Source organism: Coloeus monedula, assembly GCF_965178545.1.
Source record: "Coloeus monedula genome assembly, chromosome: 6".
NCBI classification, from domain to species: Eukaryota; Metazoa; Chordata; class Aves; order Passeriformes; family Corvidae; genus Coloeus; species Coloeus monedula.
Window position 1 is genome coordinate 1263152 of NC_138786.1, and position 21374 is coordinate 1284525.

General features: G+C 67.1%; 5 protein-coding genes across 5 annotated transcripts; 3 read left to right on the forward strand and 2 right to left on the reverse strand.

Moving 5' to 3' along the window:
- The first annotated feature begins 134 nt into the window (after positions 1–134).
- Positions 135–5865, forward strand: OSBP (oxysterol binding protein). Its single transcript, XM_082284500.1, has 14 exons — positions 135–445; positions 1243–1451; positions 2086–2333; positions 2406–2604; positions 2923–3028; positions 3108–3162; positions 3265–3396; positions 3482–3727; positions 3810–3930; positions 4014–4117; positions 4207–4302; positions 4385–4566; positions 4651–4871; positions 4947–5865. The coding sequence occupies exons 1-14, from the start codon at positions 138–140 to the stop codon at positions 5087–5089; spliced, it is 2370 nt and encodes a 789-aa protein (XP_082140626.1). The 5' UTR covers positions 135–137; the 3' UTR covers positions 5090–5865.
- A 922-nt stretch (positions 5866–6787) lies between these two features.
- Positions 6788–9472, reverse strand: CABP4 (calcium binding protein 4). The gene is made up of 6 exons (XM_082283006.1): positions 9203–9472; positions 8036–8066; positions 7695–7838; positions 7510–7619; positions 7032–7179; positions 6788–6950 (listed from the first exon to the last, which is right to left on the reverse strand). The coding sequence occupies exons 1-6, from the start codon at positions 9452–9454 to the stop codon at positions 6922–6924; spliced, it is 714 nt and encodes a 237-aa protein (XP_082139132.1). The 5' UTR covers positions 9455–9472; the 3' UTR covers positions 6788–6921.
- An 869-nt stretch (positions 9473–10341) lies between these two features.
- On the forward strand, positions 10342–14195 carry CORO1B (coronin 1B). Its single transcript, XM_082283857.1, has 11 exons — positions 10342–10411; positions 11203–11405; positions 11489–11611; positions 11690–11819; positions 11890–12071; positions 12290–12409; positions 12484–12588; positions 12657–12802; positions 12889–12946; positions 13250–13549; positions 13667–14195. The coding sequence occupies exons 2-11, from the start codon at positions 11205–11207 to the stop codon at positions 13787–13789; spliced, it is 1488 nt and encodes a 495-aa protein (XP_082139983.1). The 5' UTR covers positions 10342–10411; positions 11203–11204; the 3' UTR covers positions 13790–14195.
- A 689-nt stretch (positions 14196–14884) lies between these two features.
- Positions 14885–15873, forward strand: PTPRCAP (protein tyrosine phosphatase receptor type C associated protein; the record flags this gene model as incomplete). Its single annotated transcript, XM_082284380.1, has 3 exons — positions 14885–14968; positions 15123–15485; positions 15528–15873. 3 exons carry the CDS (start codon positions 14885–14887, stop codon positions 15690–15692), a joined length of 612 nt encoding a protein of 203 aa, XP_082140506.1. The 3' UTR covers positions 15693–15873.
- RPS6KB2 (ribosomal protein S6 kinase B2) lies at positions 15764–20129 on the reverse strand. The gene is made up of 16 exons (XM_082284470.1): positions 19922–20129; positions 19272–19306; positions 19079–19199; positions 18915–18983; positions 18702–18849; positions 18402–18459; positions 18220–18320; positions 18054–18144; positions 17879–17969; positions 17649–17756; positions 17478–17540; positions 17333–17410; positions 17140–17247; positions 16951–17063; positions 16451–16615; positions 15764–15860 (listed from the first exon to the last, which is right to left on the reverse strand). The coding sequence occupies exons 1-16, from the start codon at positions 19991–19993 to the stop codon at positions 15821–15823; spliced, it is 1461 nt and encodes a 486-aa protein (XP_082140596.1). The 5' UTR covers positions 19994–20129; the 3' UTR covers positions 15764–15820.
- Between the last annotated feature and the right edge of the window lie 1245 nt (positions 20130–21374).

Consider the following 21374-nt stretch of genomic DNA (forward strand, 5'->3'; position numbering starts at 1 on the left):
ATTGACAGGCGAGAATCCCGTTCTCGGCCAATCGCAACGCGCGAACCGCCCCGCCGGCGCCCTGGCCGCCAATGGGGCGCGGACGTAGGCGGGCTGAGTGACGGCAGCGCGGCGGGGCGGCGGCGGCGGCGGCGGCGATGGCGGAGCTGCGTGCGGCGGGCGCGGGGCCCAGCCCGGCCGCGCCCCCCGGGCCCGCGGCGGTGCCCGCGGCTCCCGGCGCGCCCCCGGCGTTGCCCTCACCAGCGGCGAGCGTCGGGGCGGCACCGACACCGACGGCGGCACCGACGGCACCGGCGGCGGCGACGGGCGGCGGGGCCGGCGCGAGCGGCGGCGGGGCCGGTCCCGGCTCAGCCCGCGAGGGTTGGCTCTTCAAGTGGACCAACTACATCAAGGGATACCAGCGCCGCTGGTTCGTGCTCAGCAATGGGCTGCTCAGCTACTACCGGTACGCACCGGGACCCGCCCCGACGCCCCCCGGGCCCCCTGTGACCTTGGGGCCGGGCTGAGCCCCCGCGGCGTGAGGAAGGCGGGTCTGGGCCCCCCGCACCGAGTTGGGGAGCGCTCGGTGCCCCCGGTGCCAGCTGGGAAGGAGGGCGGCTGTCACCTCCCTCCCCCCGCGGCTGTCACATCCCTGTCACCGGGGATGTCACCTCCCGGTCCCCGGGATTGTCACATCCCTGTCGCCGTGGGTATTTGAGGGGGTGGCGGGGGTCTGCACCCCCTCAGCCTCCCGCAGCTCCCGGATCCCGCTGTCCCAGCAGCTCTTCCCGGTGGCCCCATGTGTTGTCACCCGCAGGGACACCTGAGCCCGGCCGGGGGGGGCCTTGTCCCTCCATTATTGATGGGGAACCGGAGCCTTCGGCAGCTGCCGGCTCCGGTTACACCGCCGGCAGCGGGGGAGACACCGGATTGGGGGTGTCCCGGCTGGATGTCACCTCTGTCACGCGGTGACGTGGAAGGGGAGTGCCAGCCCGGCGCGGCCTCGCTGGGACTTCACCTTCGTCCCAGGCCGTGCCAGGATCCGGGAAGCACCGGATCCCTGAGGCCACTCCCGGCGGCTGTGGATTTGTCCCCCCACAGAGCGACATCCCCAGCCTTGGCCCTGCTCCGGTGCCAGCAAACCCTCCCTATTAATAGCCCTGGCTGGCGGACCGGGAATGCCAAGCCCCCTGCGTGGCCCCTGGAGGGCTCATCCCGGGGATCCCCGCCCTGCCCTTCCCTCACCGTGGCCTTCCCGCGCAGATCCAAGGCGGAGATGGGTCACACGTGCCGCGGCACCATCAACCTGGCCACGGCCAACATCACCGTGGAGGATTCCTGCAATTTCATCATCTCCAACGGCGGGGCCCAGACCTACCACCTCAAGGCCAGCTCCGAGGTGGAGCGGCAGCGCTGGGTCACCGCCCTCGAGCTCGCCAAGGCCAAGGCTGTCAAGATGCTGGAGGAGTCAGGTATGGAGTTCCTGGATCCGTGGCAGGGTGAAATTCCAGGGCTCAACAGGACCCAGGGTAGGACTCCACTGGCCCCAGGGCAGGATCCCTGTGCCCTCAGGGTGAAATCCCAGTGGTCAGCAGTGCCCAGGGTAGGATCAGTGTCCCCAAGGTGGAATCCCAGTGCCACACAGGCAGCAGGAATTCCAGGACAGGATCCCAGTAGCCCACGGGACCCAGGGCATGATATTAGTGTTCCACAGGACTCAAGACAGGATCCCAGTGCCCCCAGAGAAGAATCCCAGACCCGCAGAGCACAGGATCCCCAGTGTCCCCAAGGCACCATCCTAGTGACCCCAGGGCAGGATGACAGGGCAACATCAGTGTCCTTAGGGCAGGCTTCCAGTTCCTCACAAACCCAATGCCCCCAGGGCAGGACCCCAGTGCCCTGGGCAGCATCCCAGCAGCTCCAGCAAGAAGGTTTGGAAGGGGATGGCTGTGTCCGTGCACATGTGACCACAACAGCCTGGCACGCACAGAGTGTTTGGGAGCCCTCAGGGATTTGGGGATCCCGCTGCACCCCTCCTGGCAGCCTCACCAGCAGCTCCTGGCGCAATGTGACAATCCCACACTCCCTGTCCCTTCCCGCCCGCAGACGACTCTGGCGATGAGTCGGTGTCACAGACGGACAAGACGGAGCTGCAGAACACCCTGCGGATCCTGTCCAGCAAAGTGGAGGACCTGAGCACCTGCAACGACCTGATCGCCAAGCACGGCACGGCCCTGCAGCGCTCCCTCAGCGAGCTCGAGGCCCTGCGGCTCCCTCCGGACAGCACGGACAAGATCAAGCAGGTCAACGAGCGGGCCACGCTCTTCCGCATCACCTCCAACGCCATGATCAATGTGAGTCGCCGTCCCGAGGATTCCGTAGCGGGGAAAGGCCCCACTTCCATGCTGAGCGCAGTTTTCCCACAGGCCTGCCGGGATTTCATGATCCTGGCGCAAACGCACGGGAAGAAGTGGCAGAAGTCGCTGCAGCAGGAGCGGGATCAGCGGATCCGGCTGGAGGAGACGCTGGAGCAGCTGGCCAAGCAGCACAACCACCTGGAAAGGGCTTTCCGGGGTGCCACGGTGCTCCCCGCCAGCACGCCTGGCACCGGAGGCTCCAGCAAAGGTGCGGAGGGACAAGTGTTCTGCCCAAGTGTCCTCCAGATGTTTCCCGGCATTTTCCGAGCAAGGCTCTGCCTCTCTCACTCCGCTGATCCCGAGGGATGTGTCTGTCCCATCTCACCCGTGTAGCCAAGTGATTCTGGCATCCACAACAGGGTCCAAACTGGCTCCTCTGTGCCTTATCCAACACCCCTCGGAGCTGGGGTGGGGTGTGACCCTCACCTTGCTGGTGGTGACAGGGGAGCCTTCAGTGGGATCCTGGGCCTTCAGCGGGATCCTGGGAATTATGTCCCTTCCTCACCAGCCCAATCCCCTTTCCCAGATCTGTGCTGCCCTGCCAAAGGTGACCTGAGTGATGAGGACGACGACAACAACGAGTTCTTTGATGCCCCGGAGATCTTCCCCATGCCCGACATCATGGGCCACAAGTGAGTTTTGGGGGAGAGGGGGATCCCCTCACTGCTCTGCCCTGCTCGGGAACGTTCACCCCCTTTCCCCCCTTCCCAGGAGAACCGGGAGCAACATCAGCGGCACCAGCAGTGATATAAGCCTGGATGAGCAGGTGGGATGGGTGGTTTATGGCTTGGGGGTGCCCCAATTCCTGTGGAAGTGTTTTGGGAGGGGGTCACAGGGACATAACAGCCTTTGTCTCCCCTCTCTCCAGTACAAGCACCAGGTCGAGGACACCAAGAAGGAGAAGAGAACCCGCATTCCCTACAAACCCAACTACAGCCTCAACCTCTGGAGCATCATGAAGAACTGCATCGGGAAGGAGCTGTCCAAAATTCCCATGCCAGTGAGCACAGACGCAGCCGGCGGGTGGGTGTGGGGCACCCTGGAACCCCCTTTTTTGGTGTTCTTGACCCGTTTCCCGCTTCCAGGTGAATTTCAACGAGCCGCTGTCCATGCTGCAGCGGCTGACGGAGGACCTGGAATACCACGAGCTCCTGGATCGGGCGGCGCGGTGCGAGAGCTCCCTGGAGCAGCTGTGCTATGTGGCCGCCTTCACCGTGTCCTCCTACTCCACCACCGTCTTCCGCACCAGCAAACCCTTCAACCCGCTCCTGGGGGAAACCTTCGAGCTGGATCGCCTGGAGGAGAACGGATACCGCTCCCTCTGCGAGCAGGTGCAGCCGGCTCCTCTCTCCCCCAGCCTTTCCTGGGCCGCCGGGATGGCCGGCACTGAGCTGTCCCCAATCCTGTGTCCAGGTGAGCCACCACCCACCAGCCGCCGCCCACCACGCCGACTCCAAGCATGGCTGGACGCTGCGCCAGGAAATCAAAATCACCAGCAAATTCCGAGGGAAATACCTCTCCATCATGCCTCTGGGTGAGCACCCCGGGAGCGTGTGGGGTTTTTGGGACTGCCCAAGGTTCCAGGTGTGGTTTCCAGCACAATTTCCCCTCCCTCAGGTACCATCCACTGCGTCTTCCACTCCTCCGGCAACCACTACACGTGGAAAAAAGTGACAACCACCGTGCACAACATCATCGTGGGGAAGCTCTGGATAGACCAGGTGGGAAGTCGTGGATGGGAGGTGTATGGAGGCGTGGATCCCTGGGGAATAGAGCATGGGTGGCTCTGACTGTCTCGTCTCCTCTGCAGTCGGGTGAGATCGAGATCGTCAACCACAAGACAGGGGACAAGTGCAGCCTCAAGTTTGTCCCTTACAGCTACTTCTCCCGGGACGTGGCGAGGAAGGTAGGGACACGGAGCCGTGGGACAGCCCACGCTGCTCATGACCACGGTGTGTTGTGATCCAGGCTGTCCCCTCTCCCGCCAGGTGACCGGGGAGGTGATGGACCCGTCGGGAAAGGTGCATTTTCTCCTGCTGGGCACGTGGGATGAGAAGATGGATTGCTACAAGGTCCAGGTGGGAACGGGCGACAACGGAGCCGAGGCGCGGCCGCGAGCCCACGAGGCCGAGGACAGCCGGCTGCTGCTGTGGAAGCGGAACCCGCTGCCGTGAGTGGGGAAAACGGGAGCGAGGCGTCCTCAGGAGCAGGGATGTGGGGCTGGCGCCAAGTCCCGTTCCTTCCCATGCCGTAGGAAGTACGCAGAGAACATGTACTACTTCTCGGAGCTGGCGCTGACCCTGAACGCGCCGGAGAATGGGACGGCCCCCACGGACAGCCGGCGGCGCCCGGACCAGCGCCTCATGGAGAACGGCAGGTGGGACGAGGCCAACGCCGAGAAGCAGCGGCTGGAGGAGAAACAGCGGCTCTCCCGCAAGCGCCGTGAGGCCGAGGCTGCCCGCGCCACCGAGGACGGTAAGGCGGGACTGCTGGACAGGGATGTGCCCCCTCGGTGTCCCCCCCAGGCCCTGACCCCGCTGTGCCCGCCAGGGACGCCCTGTGATCCCTACAAACCGCTGTGGTTCGAGCGGAAGAAGGACCCGGTGACGCAGGAGCTGGCGCACGTCTACAAGGGGGGCTACTGGGAGAGCAAGGAGAAGCAGGACTGGAGCTTGTGCCCGGATATTTTCTGAGCCCGGCGAGGAGGAGGAGCGGCAGGGGGGGGAGGGATGAAGGCCGGGACCCCCCCGTCCATCCGTCTGTCTTAACCGTGTGTCCCCGCGCCTCGCCGTGAGCGCCGGCCGGGCTTTGCCTTAGCCCACCCAAACTGACCTTGGGGAGCAGGAGCCAACACAGCCCTGCCCCAGATCTGTGCTGGAGCAGAGTGGGGGGGGGTCCCTTCGTCCCACCTACCTCCTCGGCATCCTGGGGTGGGGGGCACGGCCGCCCCCGGGGTGGGGGGCCCTGGGGAAGGCGCAGCGGGGCGAGCCCAAGGCTGGCCTTGGTCTCCCCCCCCTCCCCTTTTATTCCCGTTCCCCTTCATCCCCAAGAGTTCGGGTGCTTTTGGGGTCCGGGGGGGGCCAGACTCCCCCCCCAGCCTGTTCTATAGGTGTATATTATATATATGTAGAGAGCAATCGGGGTCCCCTTCTCCCCCACAGCCCCCAGTTTGGGGGGTCCCCACCCTCCCTGGGGCGTCCCCCACACGTGGGGACCCCCCATGAGGTGCCTTCCCTGTAAGTTTAGGGCAGGGGGAGGACCTGGGTTTTGGGGGGGGGTCTCTCCAGGGCACAGTGGGACCCCTACACCCCCAGACACTACAGGGGTGGGGAAATGCGCTGTGGGGGGAGTCTCTGCACCCCTGAACCTGAAATTGGGGCCGTTTGATGCCTTTTTATTTTATTTTTCCTTTTTTTGGGTTGGTTCTTTTTTTTGTCTCCAGAAAAAGAACTAAATTAAAATCTGTGAATGCCCCAACCCTATGCCTGCTCTGTGGGGTCGGGGAGGGGGTGCAGCCCTTCCCTGCGACTGAGTTTTGGGGGGATCCTCTACTCCTGTGGGGATCTGAGTGGCAGCACCCAAACAGGGACTTGAACCCCATTCCTGGGATTCTCCAGGTGCCACCTTGTCCAGTCCCCAGGCTCTGCTGCCCCGTCGTGGGTTGAGGGAGAATGGGAGGCGTCCCCTGGTGTTCCCCACAGGATTTGGGGTGCTGGGGAACCCCTGGGTGACTTTTGGGAGGGACCTTTGGCCTGTTCCCAGGGTCCCCTGTGGGCCGGAGGGCTTACCTGGTCTGTGAGGCTCCTGGGGACACATACGTGGTGGTGGGCGGGGGGTCTGAGCGGCCCTGGGATCCCCTGGGGGCACTTCCATGGGGCGGGGATGTCCCAGGGGATCGTGAGGACTCCCGGGAGTGACGCGGGTCCCCCCATGCCCTTCCCGTCCCCATGGTACGTGGTCTCTGATTGGCCAGCTGGCATGAGAGGCGCATGTTGATTGGTCGAACCCTCGCGCTGATTGGCCAGTTGGTTTGAGTGCCCGTTCTCGGAGGGCAGGCATTTTCCCGCCCGCCTTGGATTGGAGCGTTCTGATTGGTTGGCCGACCGCAGCGCGTCAGATCCAGCCAATGGGAGGGCGCGGCCTGGCCCTGGAGCCGCGGCCCCCGGCAGCCCCCCCGCTCCTTGTCCCCCCTGTCCTCTGTGGGGCCCCCCCCGTTCCCGGCCCCGGGGGTGGCTCGGGTGCCCGGGGGCGACACCGACCGCGCGCCCCTCCCCACAACCACCGGACACATTCCTCCAGCCCCGGTCAAAGGGGTTTATTGGGTCCCCCGGCTTCCCCCGGCCCTGCCACCACCCCCGGTGGCTTTTGGGGTCGGGGGTCTCTACCCCATTCCCAGGTGCTCTGCTCCGCCTGTTCCCTCTGAACCTTGATGCTGGCAGAGCTCCCGGGTCGGCTGGCCGGGCAGGGAGCGGCTGAGGAGGGGCTGAGGGGTCATCCGGGGGTCCCCTCCTGCCCGGTGGCTCCGTTACCGGGACGACAGCATCATCACGAACTCTGCGGGGCGAGGAGGGCACGTCAGGGCAGCCGGGGCCCAGCCCCTGCCGCGGCCGCCGGGGAAGGGGGGGGTCCCCTCACCATCGAAGTCCACGTGCCCGTCCCCGTTGAGATCCACGTCCTGCAGGATCTCGTCCACCTCCTGTGCCTTCAGCTGCTCCCCCAGCAGCGCCGCGATGGCCTCGCGCATCTCGGCCGTGCTGATCTCCCCGTCCCCGTTCATGTCGAACTGCGGCGCCCACGGGGTGGGGGTCACCCTCCCGCTGGCACCCCCAGCTCCCTGTGGTCACTGTCTGCTCTGCGCTTGTGGTCACCCCGTGGTCACCGTTTCCCCACAGTCATTGTCTCCTCCTCCCTGTGGTCACCCCGTAGTCCCCGATACGGTCACCATCTCCCCATGGTCTCCCCGTGATCACCATCCCCTTCACGCCCCCATCATCGTTGTCCCTACCAGGCTCTTTCCAGAGTCACTATCCCCACCCCCCATGGTCCCCTCATGGCCGCGGTGCCCCTGAGGAGGGGACGCCACGCCCGCTGTTCCCCGAGGCGGCGGCCGTACCTCGCGGAAGGCGATCTTGAGCTCCCTCACGCCCACCATGTGCGCCGTCTCCTCCCGCAGCTTCGGGCCCATCATCTGCACAAAGTCTTCAAAGTCCACGCGGCCACCCACTGCGATGGGAAGGGGACACCCTCAGCACCCCAGTGACCCCCTGGTCCCCTCCCCGGCCCCCCGACCCCGCTCACTCCTCATCTTGATGTGCTGGGAGATCTCGATGAGCTCCATCTCGGTGGGCATGTACCCCAGCGTGCGCATGCAGGCGCCCAGGTCTTTGTAGCTGATGTAGCCATCCTGGTCCGTGTCAAACTCCTTGAAGGCGTCCAGCAGCTCTGGGCATGGCCACGGGTGGGGACAGGGAGGACACTGTCAGGTGTGGAGGGTCACACAGACACCGTGTCACCCCGGGGCAGGTCCCTTCTTGGATGTGGGAGACCCCTCCATGGCCACATCCCCACGGCAGATCCCTCCATGAGGACATGTCCCCCATTCCCCTAGGCCCTGTTCCCACCCCGTCCCCCCTGCTCACCATCCAGCTCCTCCGGTGACAGGTCCCGCTCCTGCATGGGGCACACAGAGGGGGTGACAGCTGAATGAGACCCAGCTCCGTGTCCATCCCCCCCCTTGCCCCCCCAAACCTCGGTGTCACCTTTGTTAAGCATGGGCCAAAATTAACTCCAGCGGAGGATTAGTGGGATTGGAGGCAAAGCCCCGCCCTGCCCCGTGCCTGCACCCCCCACTTGCCCTGCCCCGGTCCCTGTGTCCCACCTCCTGTCACCCACCCCAGGGGTGTCCCATCCCAGGACCCCCAGGCTCCGGATGGGATGTGCCGGGTAGCCATGGATGCTGCCAAGGGGGTTCTTACCCCAGAGGTGGGGGAGACAGCATTTTCCCCCTGCCCAGAGCTCGGCTGCTTCTGCCCAGATTGTCCCCTCTGGATGTCCCCTCTGTCCCCAGGGCGCTGGAGTGTCCCCAGCACCCCTGTGTCCCACCTATCCCCACGATTCCAGGGTGTCCCTGACTGTTCCCAGTGCCCCATGTCCCCTTCATCCACAGGTTTCCAGACAGTCCCTGAGCCCATTCCCACTGTCCCCATGCCCCCATTCCTGGGGTCCCAGAGTGTCCCTGTCTGTGTCCCCACTGTCGCCGTCTCCTTTAAATCCCCAGGGACCCGGAGTGCCCCCGACCTTGTCCCCAGTGCTCAACATCTCCTCTGTCCTCAGGATCCTGGAGTGTCCCAACCCCATCATCATTGGCCCCATGTCCCCTCCATCCCCAGGGTTCCAGAACATTCCCATTGTCCCCATCCCACTGTCCCCAAGCCCATCCTCACTGCCCTCTTCACCTACACCATCCTGGACTGTCCCCGTCCCCATCCCCACTGTCCCCATGTCCCTTCCAAGGCCAGGGTCCTGGAACAGCCCCACCGTCCCCATCTCCACTGTCTCCATGTCCCCATGTCTCAAATGCTCCACATCCCCTCCATCTGCAAGGTCCTGGACTACTCCTGTCCCCACGTCCCCATCCCCAGGGTCACAGAGTGTCCCTGACCATGTCCCCAGAGCCCCTATCCCCCCTCCATCCACAGTATCCTCGACTATCCCTGTCCCCATCCCCACTGTCCCCACATCCCCTCCATTTCCAGGGTCCCTCCATCCCCACCCTCACCTCCCATGTCCCCTCGCAGTGTCCCCACCTTCCCGAAGACGGTGTTGAGGAAGGGGGAGTAGGTCTTGGTGGCAGCAGCGTGGGGGTCCGCAGGACCCTTCTTCCCACTTTTCTGCCCGTGGCCGCCGTGCCGGGACTCGGAGCCGGAATTCTTGGGGGCCGGGGGACCGCCGTCCTCGAGGGCTTTGGGGGGTTTCTCCCCTGCCTCGTGCCCCCCTTTCCCCTTCTGCGGGGGCTCCGTGTCCTTGGGGGTCCCCTTGTCCCCGCGGGAGCGTGGCATGGGGCCGGGGCAGGGTGGGCAGCGGGCGGGCAGGGAGCGGGACCCCGGGATGGCCGAGGCGGAGGAAGGAGCAGGGAAATCCTCTTACACCCCCCGTGACCCCCCCAGGCTCCCCCCGCCGTGGGCCCGGCAAGGCAAAGCCAATTAGCGGTGATTAATGGAAGGAAACAGCCACGGCCACCGGCCCCCGGACACAGCCACGCGGCCACCGCAGCCCGGCCACCGCACAGGTCCCCACACGCGTCCCGCGGTCACCCACCGAGGCCCGGAGTCCAGTGGTGACATCCCAAGGCCACCACAGTGTCCCCAGACCGACCCACATCCCGGGCGGTGACACCCCAAAGCCACCACAGCGTCCCTAGACCACCCCACATCCCCAGCGGTGACACCGCAAGGCCACCACAGTGTCCCCTCAGCCGGCACCTCTCCCCGAGCTCCCGCCACCTCTGAGGTAGGTCCTACATTCACTGTCCCCCCAGGATGGGGACTGGTGGCGTGTCCCCAAGGCATTGCAGACTGGATGGGCACAGGGGGGTTCGGAGGGGAGGGACACCCCACAATGAGGGCAGGGGAGGCCCAGGGGGTGACCCTGGCTGCTGTGTCACCCTGAGGCGACACGGCGGGGCGACACTGGTGGGGGTGGCAGCCTGTGTCACTCGCTGCCATTGCCCCTGCGCCACCCGCCTCTCTCACCTCTGTGCCACCCACTGACGCTGTCCACGGGGACCGTACCCCACGGGTGTCCCTGTGCAGGGGGTGCCCCCGTGTCCCCGCAGGGTTCCGAGCCCCCCGGTCTCATCTCTCCCCCCCCCCGCCCCGCCGGTGCCCCCGCCCCGGAGCCGCGCACGCGCGGGGCGGCCCCGGTCACTTCCTGCCCCGCCCCCGCCGCCGCCGCCGCCGCCGCTCCCGCCGCCCCCGACACCGGCACCGGCACCGGCACCGGGCACCGACCCGCCGGTGAGTGCGGGCACCGGCACCGGGCACTGACCCCCGCCGGGCACGGCCCCCGAGGGCCCCCCGTCCGCCTTCCCGGGGGAAGCCCCCTCCCCGTTCCCTGCGGGGCCACCCCCTGTCCCTGTCCCCATCCCTATCCCTGTCCCCATCCCTATCCCTGTCCCCATCCCCGTCCCCATACCCAGCGGGGCCTCCCCGTCCCGTTTCCCGTCCATGTCCCTAGCCCCGTCCCTGTCCCCATTCCTGTTCCTGTACCAAGCGCGGCCACCGCCGGCCCCATTCCTGACCCCACCCCCGTCCCCCTCCTTGTCCCTGCCCTCGTCACTATTCCCGTACAAAATGAGGCCACCACCGTCCCCCTTCGCGCCCCCCATCCCTATCCTTGTCTCCATCCCTTTCCCTGTGCCAGACCCCATCCCTGACCCCGTAGCCAGCAGGGCCACCCCTGTGCCCGATCTGTTGGAGCTGTCCCTGCACCCCTTTCTATCCCCACCCGTGTAGCCAGCAGGACACCCTTGTCCCCGTCCCCATCCTGAATGGGACACTCCCTGTCCCCCTCAGAGCCCCCATTCCTGGGGTGCTTCTCGAGTTCCCTCCAGGGAGCTGGGCAGGGACAGGGGTGTGTGCCCCAGTTTGTGCCTCCTGGGAGTGGCTGAGCCGCCCTTTACCAGGCTGGGGGACAGCGACAAGCCCAGTTCAGGGGACACCCCGTTCCCAGGCCACCTCCCTGGTGGCCCTGCCTCCCATTTTGGGGTGTCCCAGCCTGCCTGACCACGGGCCGGGGTGCTCCCCAGCCATGTCGTTCCGGAAGGTAGTGCGGCAGAGCAAATTCCGGCACGTGTTCGGGCAGCCGGTGAAGACAGAGCAGTGCTACGATGACATCCGTGTGTCCCGCGTCACCTGGGACAGCACCTTCTGTGCCGTCAACCCCTCCTTTGTCGCCATCATCGTGGAGGCCAGCGGCGGCGGCGCCTTCCTCGTCCTCCCCCTGCACAAGGTGACAGCAGGGTGGTGACACGGGGGAGGGGGGGAGGCTTGTGCTGGTGGGTGACCCCCTCCCTGCTGTCACTTTGTCCCCAGACCGGGCGCATTGACAAGTCCTACCCCACGGTGTGCGGCCACACGGGCCCCGTCCTCGACATCGACTGGTGTCCCCACAACGACCACGTCATCGCCAGCGGCTCCGAGGATTGCACTGTCATGGTGAGGGGTGGCCCGGGATGGGCCTGGGGGGGTGGCAGGGGTCACCCCGCTTTGTCACTGTCTCCTCTGTCCCCTCAGGTGTGGCAGATCCCGGAGAACGGGCTGAGCCAGCCACTGACGGAGCCGGTGGTGGTCCTGGAGGGCCACTCGAAGCGCGTTGGCATCGTCACCTGGCACCCCACCGCCCGCAACGTCCTGCTCAGCGCGGGTACGGGGGGGACACGGCAGGCACGGGGAGGGGGCCGTGCGGCCGAGGTGACCCCCGCCATGTCCCCCAGGCTGTGACAACGTGGTGCTGATCTGGAACGTGGGCACGGCGGAGGAGCTGTACCGGCTGGATGGGCTGCACCCCGACCTCATCTACAGCGTCAGCTGGAGCCGCGATGGCTCCCGCTTCTGCACCGCCTGCAAGGACAAGAGTGTCCGTGTCATCGACCCCCGCCGCGGCACCGTGGTGGCCGTGAGTGTCCCCACCCCCCCGGGGGGCCTGTGTCACCAGGGCGCAGCCCTGCGCTGGTTCCTGGGCGGAGTCCCCTGCTCCCTGCTCTCGTCCCTTGGTGCACCCCGTTGTCCCGTGTCCCTTGGGTGTCCTTGTCCCCTGGTTCTCCCCGCTGTCCCCTGTCCCTCGGTGCCCGTCCCCGGGGTGCTGCGGGTGCCGGTGACGGCTGTGCCCCCCAGGAGAAGGAGCGGGCGCACGAGGGGGCCCGTCCCATGCGCGCCATCTTCCTGGCCGACGGCAAGATCTTCACCACCGGCTTCAGCCGCATGAGCGAGCGGCAGCTGGCGCTGTGGGACACGGTGAGTGGCACACCGGGAGTCCCCCGGGACCATTTGGGGGACCCCCGTGTGCCTGACACCTCACCCCGCCGCAGGAGAACCTGGAGGAGCCCATGGGACTGCAGGAGCTGGACTCCAGCAACGGGGCTCTGCTGCCCTTCTACGATCCCGACACCAACGTGGTCTACGTCTGCGGCAAGGTACGGAGCCCCCCACCCCGCTGGTGGCACCCCCGGAGCCAGGGACCCCCCTAACGGTGTGTCCCCAGGGGGACTCGAGCATCCGGTACTTCGAGATCACGGAGGAGCCGCCCTACATCCACTTCCTCAACACCTTCACCAGCAAGGAGCCCCAGCGGGGAATGGGCTGGATGCCCAAGCGCGGGCTGGACGTCAGCAAGTGCGAGATCGCCAGGTGGGCACAGGGACGCGGGGGACAAGGTGAGGGACTGCCAGACCCCCCCACCAAACCCTCCATGACCCCCTCTGCTCCCCCGGCAGGTTCTACAAGCTGCACGAGCGCAAGTGTGAGCCCATCATCATGACCGTGCCAAGGAAGGTCGGTGGGGATGGGAGCGGGGTGGGGATAGGGGAATTTGGCATGGGGGGACCCAGTAGGGCTGGTGGGAGTTGCCAGGGGGGACTGAGAGGGGTCATGGGGCAGGACATGGGGCTGTGGGGGGGTTCCTGGGCAGGACGTGGTGAGTGGGTAAGGGGTCCCTAATCAGGCTGTGTGGGGGTCCCTGTGGGGTCTTTGTGTGTGAGGTCCCTGAGCAGGACACGGGAGCGATGGGGGGGGTCCACGCATCTCTCTGGGGGTCCCCCTGAGGACGCCACCCCTCTGACCCTGTCGGGGGGGCAGTCTGACCTGTTCCAGGACGACCTGTACCCGGATACGGTGGGCCCCGAGGCGGCCATGGAGGCGGAGGAGTGGGTGGCGGGGCGCACGGCGGGGCCCGTGCTGGTGTCCCTGCGCCAGGCCTACGTCCCCAGCAAGCAGCGCGACCTCAAGGTGAGCCGGCGGTCACTGCTGCACGACGGCCGCGCCACCACCGCCGCCACCGCCACCACCGGGGCCACCACGCCGCCCCCCACGCCCCCCACCGCCCCTGCGTCCACTCGCTTCAGTGCCCCCCCGGTGCTCGGCTCCGGCAACACCACGGTAAGGGGGACAAAGGGACAAGCGGGAAAGGGGGAAGGGGCGGAGGGGTGTGGTCGGTGTGGGTGTGGCTCTGCTGGGCGTGTCCGTGCGGGCGCGGCTGACGGGGCTGTCGCTCAGGGGGGCCGCCTGGAGGAGGTGCTGCAGGAGGTGGCGGCGCTGCGGGCGCTGGTGGCGGAGCAGGGCCAGCGCATCTCCCGCCTGGAGGAGCAGCTCAGCCGCCTCGAGAACGGCCACGTGTAGGGACCCCCCCCCAACCTTCAGGGACCACCGCCCCAGGGACCACGCCTGCGCCCCAGGGACCCCCCTGAAGCATCCCATCCCCCTGGGGTGCACCCCCTTGCCCCACTCCGGGCCCTTCTCCCACTGGGGGGCTGGCTGCCCCTCTGGCAGCTCCCCACTTCCCCCCGTTGCCTTACTGGGTGCTGCCCCCCCAAATCATGGACCATTATTGCCCACCCCCGTTCGTCGGGCTGGGGGTTGCTCTTGGGATCAAAGATTACCCCCTGCACACCTCAATCCCTGCGTGGGGTCTCCCCCCTTTCCTATAGGGCAGGGCATGATCTGCCTCCTTCAACTGTGACATATTGACCCCCTTATATTTTGGGGGTTTTCTCCCCCCTCCTCCTCCTCCTCCTTGCATCCCCCCTCTCCCTTCCAGTGCAGGGTCAAAAACTATATTTTCACTCCAAATAAAGGATTTATAAGAAAAGCTGTGGTCGCAGGGGCCACCTGGGGGGTGACAAAGTGGGGGCAGGAAGGCGCAGCAGTCACGGGTGGGAGCTCGGCGCCTCGGCAGGAAGTGGGGGGGCACAGGGCGGCATTTTGGGTAGCGGGAGCTGGAGGGGGGTGCAGCGCTCGGCCTCCCCCCGCTCCGGCACATCCGCTGCGGGGGCAGGAAGTTGGGGGGGGCTCCCCCATCTCGGAGCGCGCCCGCGGCATCGGGACCCGCTCTGGCTGCACCCGCTGATGGTGAGCACCCCAAAAACCGGGCGGGGTGGGAGATTGGGGGGTGGGGGATGGGTTGGGGGAGTCAGGATCAGGGAACCGGGGTGAGGTTGTGGCGGGAGTGGGAGGGTAAGGGGGGTATGGAATGTTTGGGGGGCAGGTTGGGGGATAAGGGGAGCACAGTGGGGTTGGGGGGCAGGCTGGGGGGGTTCAGGGGAGCGTGGGGAGGGTCAGATATTGGGGTGGGTTTGGGGGGGCTGTGCAGCCACATTGAAGGCTGTGAGTGCCGGGTTTGGGGTGCCCTGGGACTTTGGCAGGGGGTGCTGTGGGGCTGCAGCCGTGTGGGAAGGGGCGAGTTGCGCTGGGGGGCTCTGGGGGGGCTTTGCAGCCATGTGGGGCGGCAGGACCTGCTTCCTCTCCCCCAGCACCTGCAGGTGCTGCTGCATTCGCCGCCCACAGCTTCCTTCCCCAGGGGTAACATCCCCCTCCTGCTCCCCAGCCCTTGTCCCCTGCTGCTGCACTTTGCCCCCTGTCCCCGCTGCCCTTTGCCCCAGCCCTTCCCTGCATTCCAGCTCCGGGAAGTCACGTGCCGGGCATGCAGCGCTGACCCTGCTGCCCTCACCCACAGGCTGGCCCACGGTGGCACCCGCTGCTGCTGGCGCTGGCGGTGCCGGCCGAGGCCGGGGTCCCCGCGGGGACCCGCAATGACCGGGCGGTGGCCGCCCTGCTGGGCCTCCTGCTGTGCCTGGCACTGGCACTGGCGCTGGCCTGGCACCACCTGTGCCGCCTCTCGGCCGGCCGCTACCACCCCCGGCCCCTGGGCCGCCGGGCGCTGGAGCTGCTGCGGGGGCAATGGCACCGGCTGCGCTCACCGGAGGACCCCGCCGTGGCCCTCGGGGACGGTGACGGGGAGGTGGCCGTGAGGGACGAGGAGGAAGAGCTGATGCCCTGGAGCCTGGAGCGGCGGCCGGAGCAGGAGGAGGAGGAGGAGGAGGAGGATGAGCAGGAGGAGGAGAAGGAGGAAGATGAGAAGGAGGAGGATGAGGAGGAGGCCGAGGCAGCTCCGGAGGGTGGGGAGAGCCCCCTGACCGGGGGGAAGGTGGCGGGGGGCAGCGCTGAGGCCCTGCTCAGTGACCTGCACGCCTTCTCGGGGACAGCGGCGTGGGGGGATGTGCGGCCACACGTCACCGCCTTGTGATGCCATCGTCCTGACGTCACCACCCCGTGACGCCATCACCCAGTGATGTCACTTCCCTGTGATGTCACCTGCCCGTGGTGTCACCTGCCCGTGGTGTCACCACCCCGTGATGTCATCATCCCGTGATGTCACCTCCCTGTGATGTCACCTGCCCGTGGTGTCACCTCCCTGCCAGCAAAGGGACCCCTTCTCTGTCCCCTGCCTGCCCCCAGCCGAGGCTCCCGGTTGGCTGCAGGGGCCTGGGCACTGACCAATAAAAGCAGCTCTGCCTGGATCGGGGGCGTGGTTTGCAGAGGTGGGCGGAGCCAATCGAAAGGGCATGGCAAAGGGGGAGGTGCTTGTAAAGGGGCGGGGCATCACAAAGGGGGCGGAGCCTGCACCCTCCCCTGGTGGGGCAACCCCCCCACCCTCCCAGTGGCCCCCCAGGTCCCCCCAGCCCCAGCACAGGGACCACCACAGCCTCAGCAAGTCCTTTAATTCGCACACATCCAGCAGCGGGGCCACGCCCCTAGGGGGGCCACACCCAAAGGCCACGCCCCCACAGGGGCCACACCCCCGAAGGCCACGCCCACGGGGGGCACACCCCTGGGGGGCCACACCCCTGGGGGTTCCTCCCGTGCCCCCAAACCCGGCGGGCAGGGGGCTGTGCCGGAGGGGGATGAGCCCCCCGGAGCACAAGCAGCACCGTGGGGTCCCCCCCACCCCATGGGGAGCACCAGGCCCCCCTCCCCAAAACCCCCCACCCTCCCCATCCCTACCTGGGCACCCGCCCCCGGCCCCCCTTCTGCTTCTTGGCCCCCCCCGAGGGTTTGATGGGCAGGGGGGCCGTGCCCTCGGGCGGGGGGGGTTGGGGGGGCCCTAAATCCATGGGGTCTCCTGGAGCCACCGGCTTGAACGCCTCGAAGGGGGAGAACTTCACAGGGCTGCAGGGGGGACACATGAGGGGGTGAGTGGGGCACCCACGGAGGGTGAGGAACGGGGGGCAGCCAGTGCCCACAGAGCCCCTTCCCCACCCCTGGAGGCACCAACCCACCCCATACTCCATGAACCTCCCCTACTCCCTCTTCCCTATCCCGACTCCCTCACTCCAAGGCATCCCAAACCCTCACCCCGCTGTCCCCACAGTCTGTACTCCCAGGATGGGGTGCAGGTTGAGCCCCCCCACACTGCACCCCCAGCACTGTCCCCTGCCCCCACCTTGGCGCCCACCCTGAAACCCCCACCCCAAAGTGCCCCCGGCCCCCCTGTGTCCCGCTACCTGACGGGGGTGCGGGGGCTGCTGTTGAGGCGCCGGGGGGAGCGCACTTTGGGCTGGAAGGAGAACCCCTCCTTGATGCTCTCCAGCACTGAGGGGGCCACGTAGGTGAAGCCCTGTGGGTTTGGGGGTGTCAGTGAGGGGGGCCCGGGAGCACCGGGGGTCCCCCACCATGGCTATGCCCCCCCTTACCAGGAAGGCCTGGTTGGCGCTCTCGCTGATGGCAGCGTCGTCGGGGCTGTCCACGGGGGTCTGGCGGGTGAAGCGGGTGTCGAACTGGCTCACGTCCTCCTCCGACTGCTGCGGGGCACATGGCGGCTGCTCCCACGGGGCCCCCCGAAACATCCCCAGCCTCCCCCTCCCCGACCCTCAGCCCTCCCCATACCAGGCAGGGTTTGAAGGGGGGGTCCAGCCTGCGTGCCAGCAGGTCCTCCCAGTTGATGTGGCGGAAGAAGGGCTGTTTCTGTGGGGTTTGGGGGTGTCAGGCAGCATCGGGGGGGTCCCCCAGCACCTCCTGCCCACCCCTGTACCTGCACATCGGCCGCGTCACCGGGGCCACCCCCAACCCGCTGGCTGGGGTTCCGCTTGAGGAACTGGAAGAGCAACAGGGATAGAGATGGGAATGGGGGGTGTTCAGGGAGGACCGACATAAGTAAGGGTGAGCGGAGGTGAGGATAATTTTGGGGGGGGGGGGAGGCCACCTTCTTGAGGAGGTCACGAGCGTCGGGTGTCAGGTAGGGCGGCAGCACCAGCTTTCCCTTGAGGATCTTGTCGATGGTCTTCTTGCGGTTCTCGGCGGTGAACGGTGGCTGCGGGGGGCACCGGGGGGCCATGAAGAGCCAGGAGGGCCAGGAAGGCTCAGGGGCAACCCCCCACCACCCAGGGATGCCCCCCCAGTCCCCAGGGAGGAAGGAGCAGGAGCGGGACTTGCCGATCCGGTGAGCATGTCGTACATCAGGGCGCCCAGGCTCCACCAGTCCACCGCCCGGTTGTGCCCGCTCCGCACCAGGATCTCGGGGGCCCTGGGGGGTGCAGAGGGGGCCCTAAGCGGGTGGGGGGCCAGGAGAGATCCCCCCAAATCCCCCCCAGTGCTGCATCCACCTCACATGTACTCGATGGTGCCGCAGAAGGTGTGGGTGACAGCTCCGTCGTGGATGGACTCCTTGCACAGCCCGAAGTCTGTCAGCTTGATGTGACCTGAGGGGCGTGGGGGGGTCAGCACTGCCCACAGAGACCCCCCAAGCTCCCCAGATCCCCCACCCCCAAACCCACCTTGGCTGTTGAGCATTATATTCTCTGGCTTAAGATCCCGGTAGATGATCCCGTGGGAGTGCAGGTGACCCAGGGCCAGCGTGATCTCGCTCAGGTAGAAACTGCAGCAGCATCGGGGGGGGGCTGTGAGTGGTGTCGGGGTGCCCACCCCCCATCTGCACCCACCGCCACCACATCCCTACCAGGCAGTGTCCTCCAGGAAGATTCCTTCCCGCTCCAGCTGCATGAAGAGCTCTCCACCTGCATAGAGAGCCCGAGAGGGACCTTCCTGAGCCATCCCTGGACACACTTTGATCACCCCGGGACCATCTGAGCCATCCTGGGACACCCTCAAACCGCCCCTGGACTCCCTGAGCCATCCCTGGACACTCTCCCTGGACGCTGGGACATGCTTTAACCATCCCTGGACAGCCTGAGCCATTCCTGGAACCCCTTGAGCCATCCCTGGGACCCCCCAGAGCAACCCCGGAGCCATCCCGCACCGCTGAGGCACTCCAGGATGAGGTAGAGCTTGCCGCCCGTCTGGAAGGCGTAGATGAGGTCGACGATGAAGGGGTGCTTGACTGCCTCCAGGATGTTCCTCTCCGCCCGGGTGTGCGCTGTGTCCTTGGCGTTGCAGGCGATCTTGGCCTGGGGGGCAGGCGGTGAGCGGGGGGGGCTCCCCGGGGGGTTTGGGGGGGCCGGGGCGGCCCTACCTTCTTCAGGACCTTCATGGCGAAAATCTTTCCCGTGTTGGTGCCCTGCACTTTGCGCACCTGGAACACCTGGAAGGACAGGCGGGGAAGGTTGGGGAAGCCGTCAGGGAGCGCCGGACCCCCCCCTCCCCTCCAGAGCCTCCCCAGCCCCGCCGTGTCCCCACCTTGCCGTAGCCACCCTTGCCCAGGACCCGGAGCAGCTCGAAGCAGTGGGGGCCGATGTGCTCGGGGCCGTTGTTGACGCTGCTCTCGGAAATCTCGATCTCTTCGTAGTGTCCCACCGGCCTGGCAGGAGAGGGGGTGAGCGGGGACAGCCTGTCCCCTGCCTGTCCCCCACACAGGCTGTCCCCCACTTACTCCAGGCCGTTCCCCCGGGGCTCCAGCTCCATCTCCTGCGGGAGGGAACTCGCGGTCACAGGTGGGCAGCGGGGGAGTAGCAGGCAGGGGATGCATGGCAAGGAGGGGACGCATGGCAGGAAGGCGAGACACAGCAGAGAGAGGACCCACGGCAGGGAGGGGACACATGGCAAGGAGGGGAGCCCCGGCAGGCAGGACACGGGCACGGCACGGGCAGGACGCGGGCAGGACACGGCAGCGCGGGGCGAGGCAGCGCCGAGCCGGCCCAGCCGGATGTTTTGGGGCCGAGGCCGGGCCCTGCCCAGCGGGAGCCGCCCGCTGCCCTCTCGGGATCCGCGGCTGCCCCCGGTGCCCCGGCGCCCCGTCCCCGCGGACAGCCCGGCTACACCCCTGTCCCGCCACCAGCGGGACCCTTGTCACTGCCCCTGTCGCTGTCCCCCCAAGCCCCTGCCCGCCGTCCCCGGCACCGAGCGGACCCCGCGCAGCCCCGACACCCCCGGTCCCGCTGTCGCCACCGCGTCCCGGTGCCGCTCACCGCCTCCACCGCCCGTCCCGCTCCCGGTGCCCCCAGTCCCCGCGGCGCCCCCCGCCCCAGCCGCCGCTGCCGGGCGCAGCCCCGGTGCCCCCCCCGCGCCCCGCTGTCGGCTCACGGCGCCCAGCTCGGGCTCGTCCCCGTCGCTGCCCTCCTCGGTCTCCAGGTCGATGTCGAACACCCCCGCCATGACGGCGCCGTGCCGGGACCCCCGGGGACCCGCCCCGGTGGCCACGCCCCCACTTTAGGCCGCGCCCCCGGCCACGCCCCCGCGCCGCCGCCTCACCGGGACCGCGGGGAACCCGCGCTGCTGGCCACGCCCACCGACCACGCCCCTCCCATCGGCCACGCCCCCTCCCCGCGCGTCACCGGGGCGTGCCCTGCGCGGGGGACACGGGGACGGGGGTCCCCCCTGCCGGGGGACACGGGGACGGGGGGTCCCCGGGGGTGGCGCAGGGAACAGGACAGAGGCAGCGCGGCCGCTCACAGCCTTTACTGGGGTCCCCGGCCCCGCCCCGCCCCCGCTGCGCCGCGCTGACGTCAGCGGCGCCGGCGTGACGTCAGAGGAGGGGGCAGGAAGAGAGGGGGACATCCCGGTGACCCCACGCGGAGATCCCGCTCGGGCTTCCCGCGCGGCTGGAGGGCACGAGCGGGGCTGCGGGGCTCTGGGGTTATTGTGGGGTCATCGGGGTTATTGTGGGCTCACTGCCGTTACTGTGGGGTTGTGGGGGCTGTGTGTTACTGTAGGGTCTCTGGTGTTATTGTAGGGTCACTGGTGTTATTGTAGGGTCAGGAGCACTACAGGGCCTGGGGGTTATTGGAGGGTTTCGGGCACTACGGTGGCTGTGTGTTATTGTAGGATCTCAGGCACTACAGGGGCTCTGTGTTGTTGCAGGGTCACTGCTGTTATTGTAGGGTCAGGGGCACTACGGGGGCTCTGTGTTATTGTAGGGTCTCAGGTGTTATTGTAGGGTCTCGGACATTACAGGGGCTGGGCATTAGCGGTGTTACTGTAGGGTCTCCCCAGTGACAGCCCTATATCACATGGGTTCCCCACACAAGTCTTTCCCCAGAGGGTTTTCCAAGCTGCTCCAGGGAATCCCTGGGTACCCCTTAGTTATTGTAGGGTCTCCCTGTGTAGGTCTATTACTGTAGGGTCTCCCCGTGCCAGTTTGTTATTGTGGGGTCTCCCATTCAATTTATGCTGCTGTAGGGTCTCCCCACACTGGTTTGTTGCTGTGGGTTCTCCCCATGCCCGTTTGTTATTGTAGGGTCTCCCCTTCAAGGGTCTCCCCACCTCAGTCTGTTACTGTGGGGTCTCCCCATGTTTCTGTTATTACGGGGTCTCCCAGTAATTCTGTGTCATTATGGGGTCTCCCCATAATGGTTTGTTATTGTAGGGCCTCCCCATGCCAGCAGGTGCCAACACACCTCAAGCTTCACCTGCTGCTCTCCTGGGGTGGCCCAGGTTCCTCAGGGGGGCTCCTGGCTGCCCCCCACCCTGGGGATGGCACGGGGACAGCCAGGGGTCAGTGTCCCCCCCTGTGTGTCCCAGGCATGCAGGGACAGGG

Bases quoted from the DNA above. Each gene is read 5' to 3' on its own strand.
- OSBP (XM_082284500.1), top strand. From the start codon at position 138: ATGGCGGAGCTGCGTGCGGCGGGCGCGGGGCCCAGCCCGGCCGCGCCC. The intron at 3,397-3,481 runs GTGAGCACAGAC...TCCCGCTTCCAG, and splicing joins TGTCCAAAATTCCCATGCCA to GTGAATTTCAACGAGCCGCT. The intron at 4,872-4,946 runs GTAAGGCGGGAC...TGTGCCCGCCAG, and splicing joins TGCCCGCGCCACCGAGGACG to GGACGCCCTGTGATCCCTAC.
- CABP4 (XM_082283006.1), bottom strand. From the start codon at position 9,454: ATGCCACGCTCCCGCGGGGACAAGGGGACCCCCAAGGACACGGAGCCC. The intron at 7,620-7,694 runs GTGAGCGGGGTC...TTCCCATCGCAG, and splicing joins CCAGCACATCAAGATGAGGA to TGGGTGGCCGCGTGGACTTT. The intron at 7,180-7,509 runs GTACGGCCGCCG...TGGGCGCCGCAG, and splicing joins TCAAGATCGCCTTCCGCGAG to TTCGACATGAACGGGGACGG.
- CORO1B (XM_082283857.1), top strand. From the start codon at position 11,205: ATGTCGTTCCGGAAGGTAGTGCGGCAGAGCAAATTCCGGCACGTGTTC. The intron at 11,820-11,889 runs GTACGGGGGGGA...CATGTCCCCCAG, and splicing joins CAACGTCCTGCTCAGCGCGG to GCTGTGACAACGTGGTGCTG. The intron at 12,803-12,888 runs GTGGGCACAGGG...CTCCCCCGGCAG, and splicing joins AGCAAGTGCGAGATCGCCAG to GTTCTACAAGCTGCACGAGC.
- RPS6KB2 (XM_082284470.1), bottom strand. From the start codon at position 19,993: ATGGCGGGGGTGTTCGACATCGACCTGGAGACCGAGGAGGGCAGCGAC. The intron at 18,460-18,701 runs GTGCGGGATGGC...CTCTCTATGCAG, and splicing joins CATCCTGGAGTGCCTCAGCG to GTGGAGAGCTCTTCATGCAG. The intron at 17,757-17,878 runs GCAAGTCCCGCT...TGCCCCCCGCAG, and splicing joins ACGACATGCTCACCGGATCG to CCACCGTTCACCGCCGAGAA.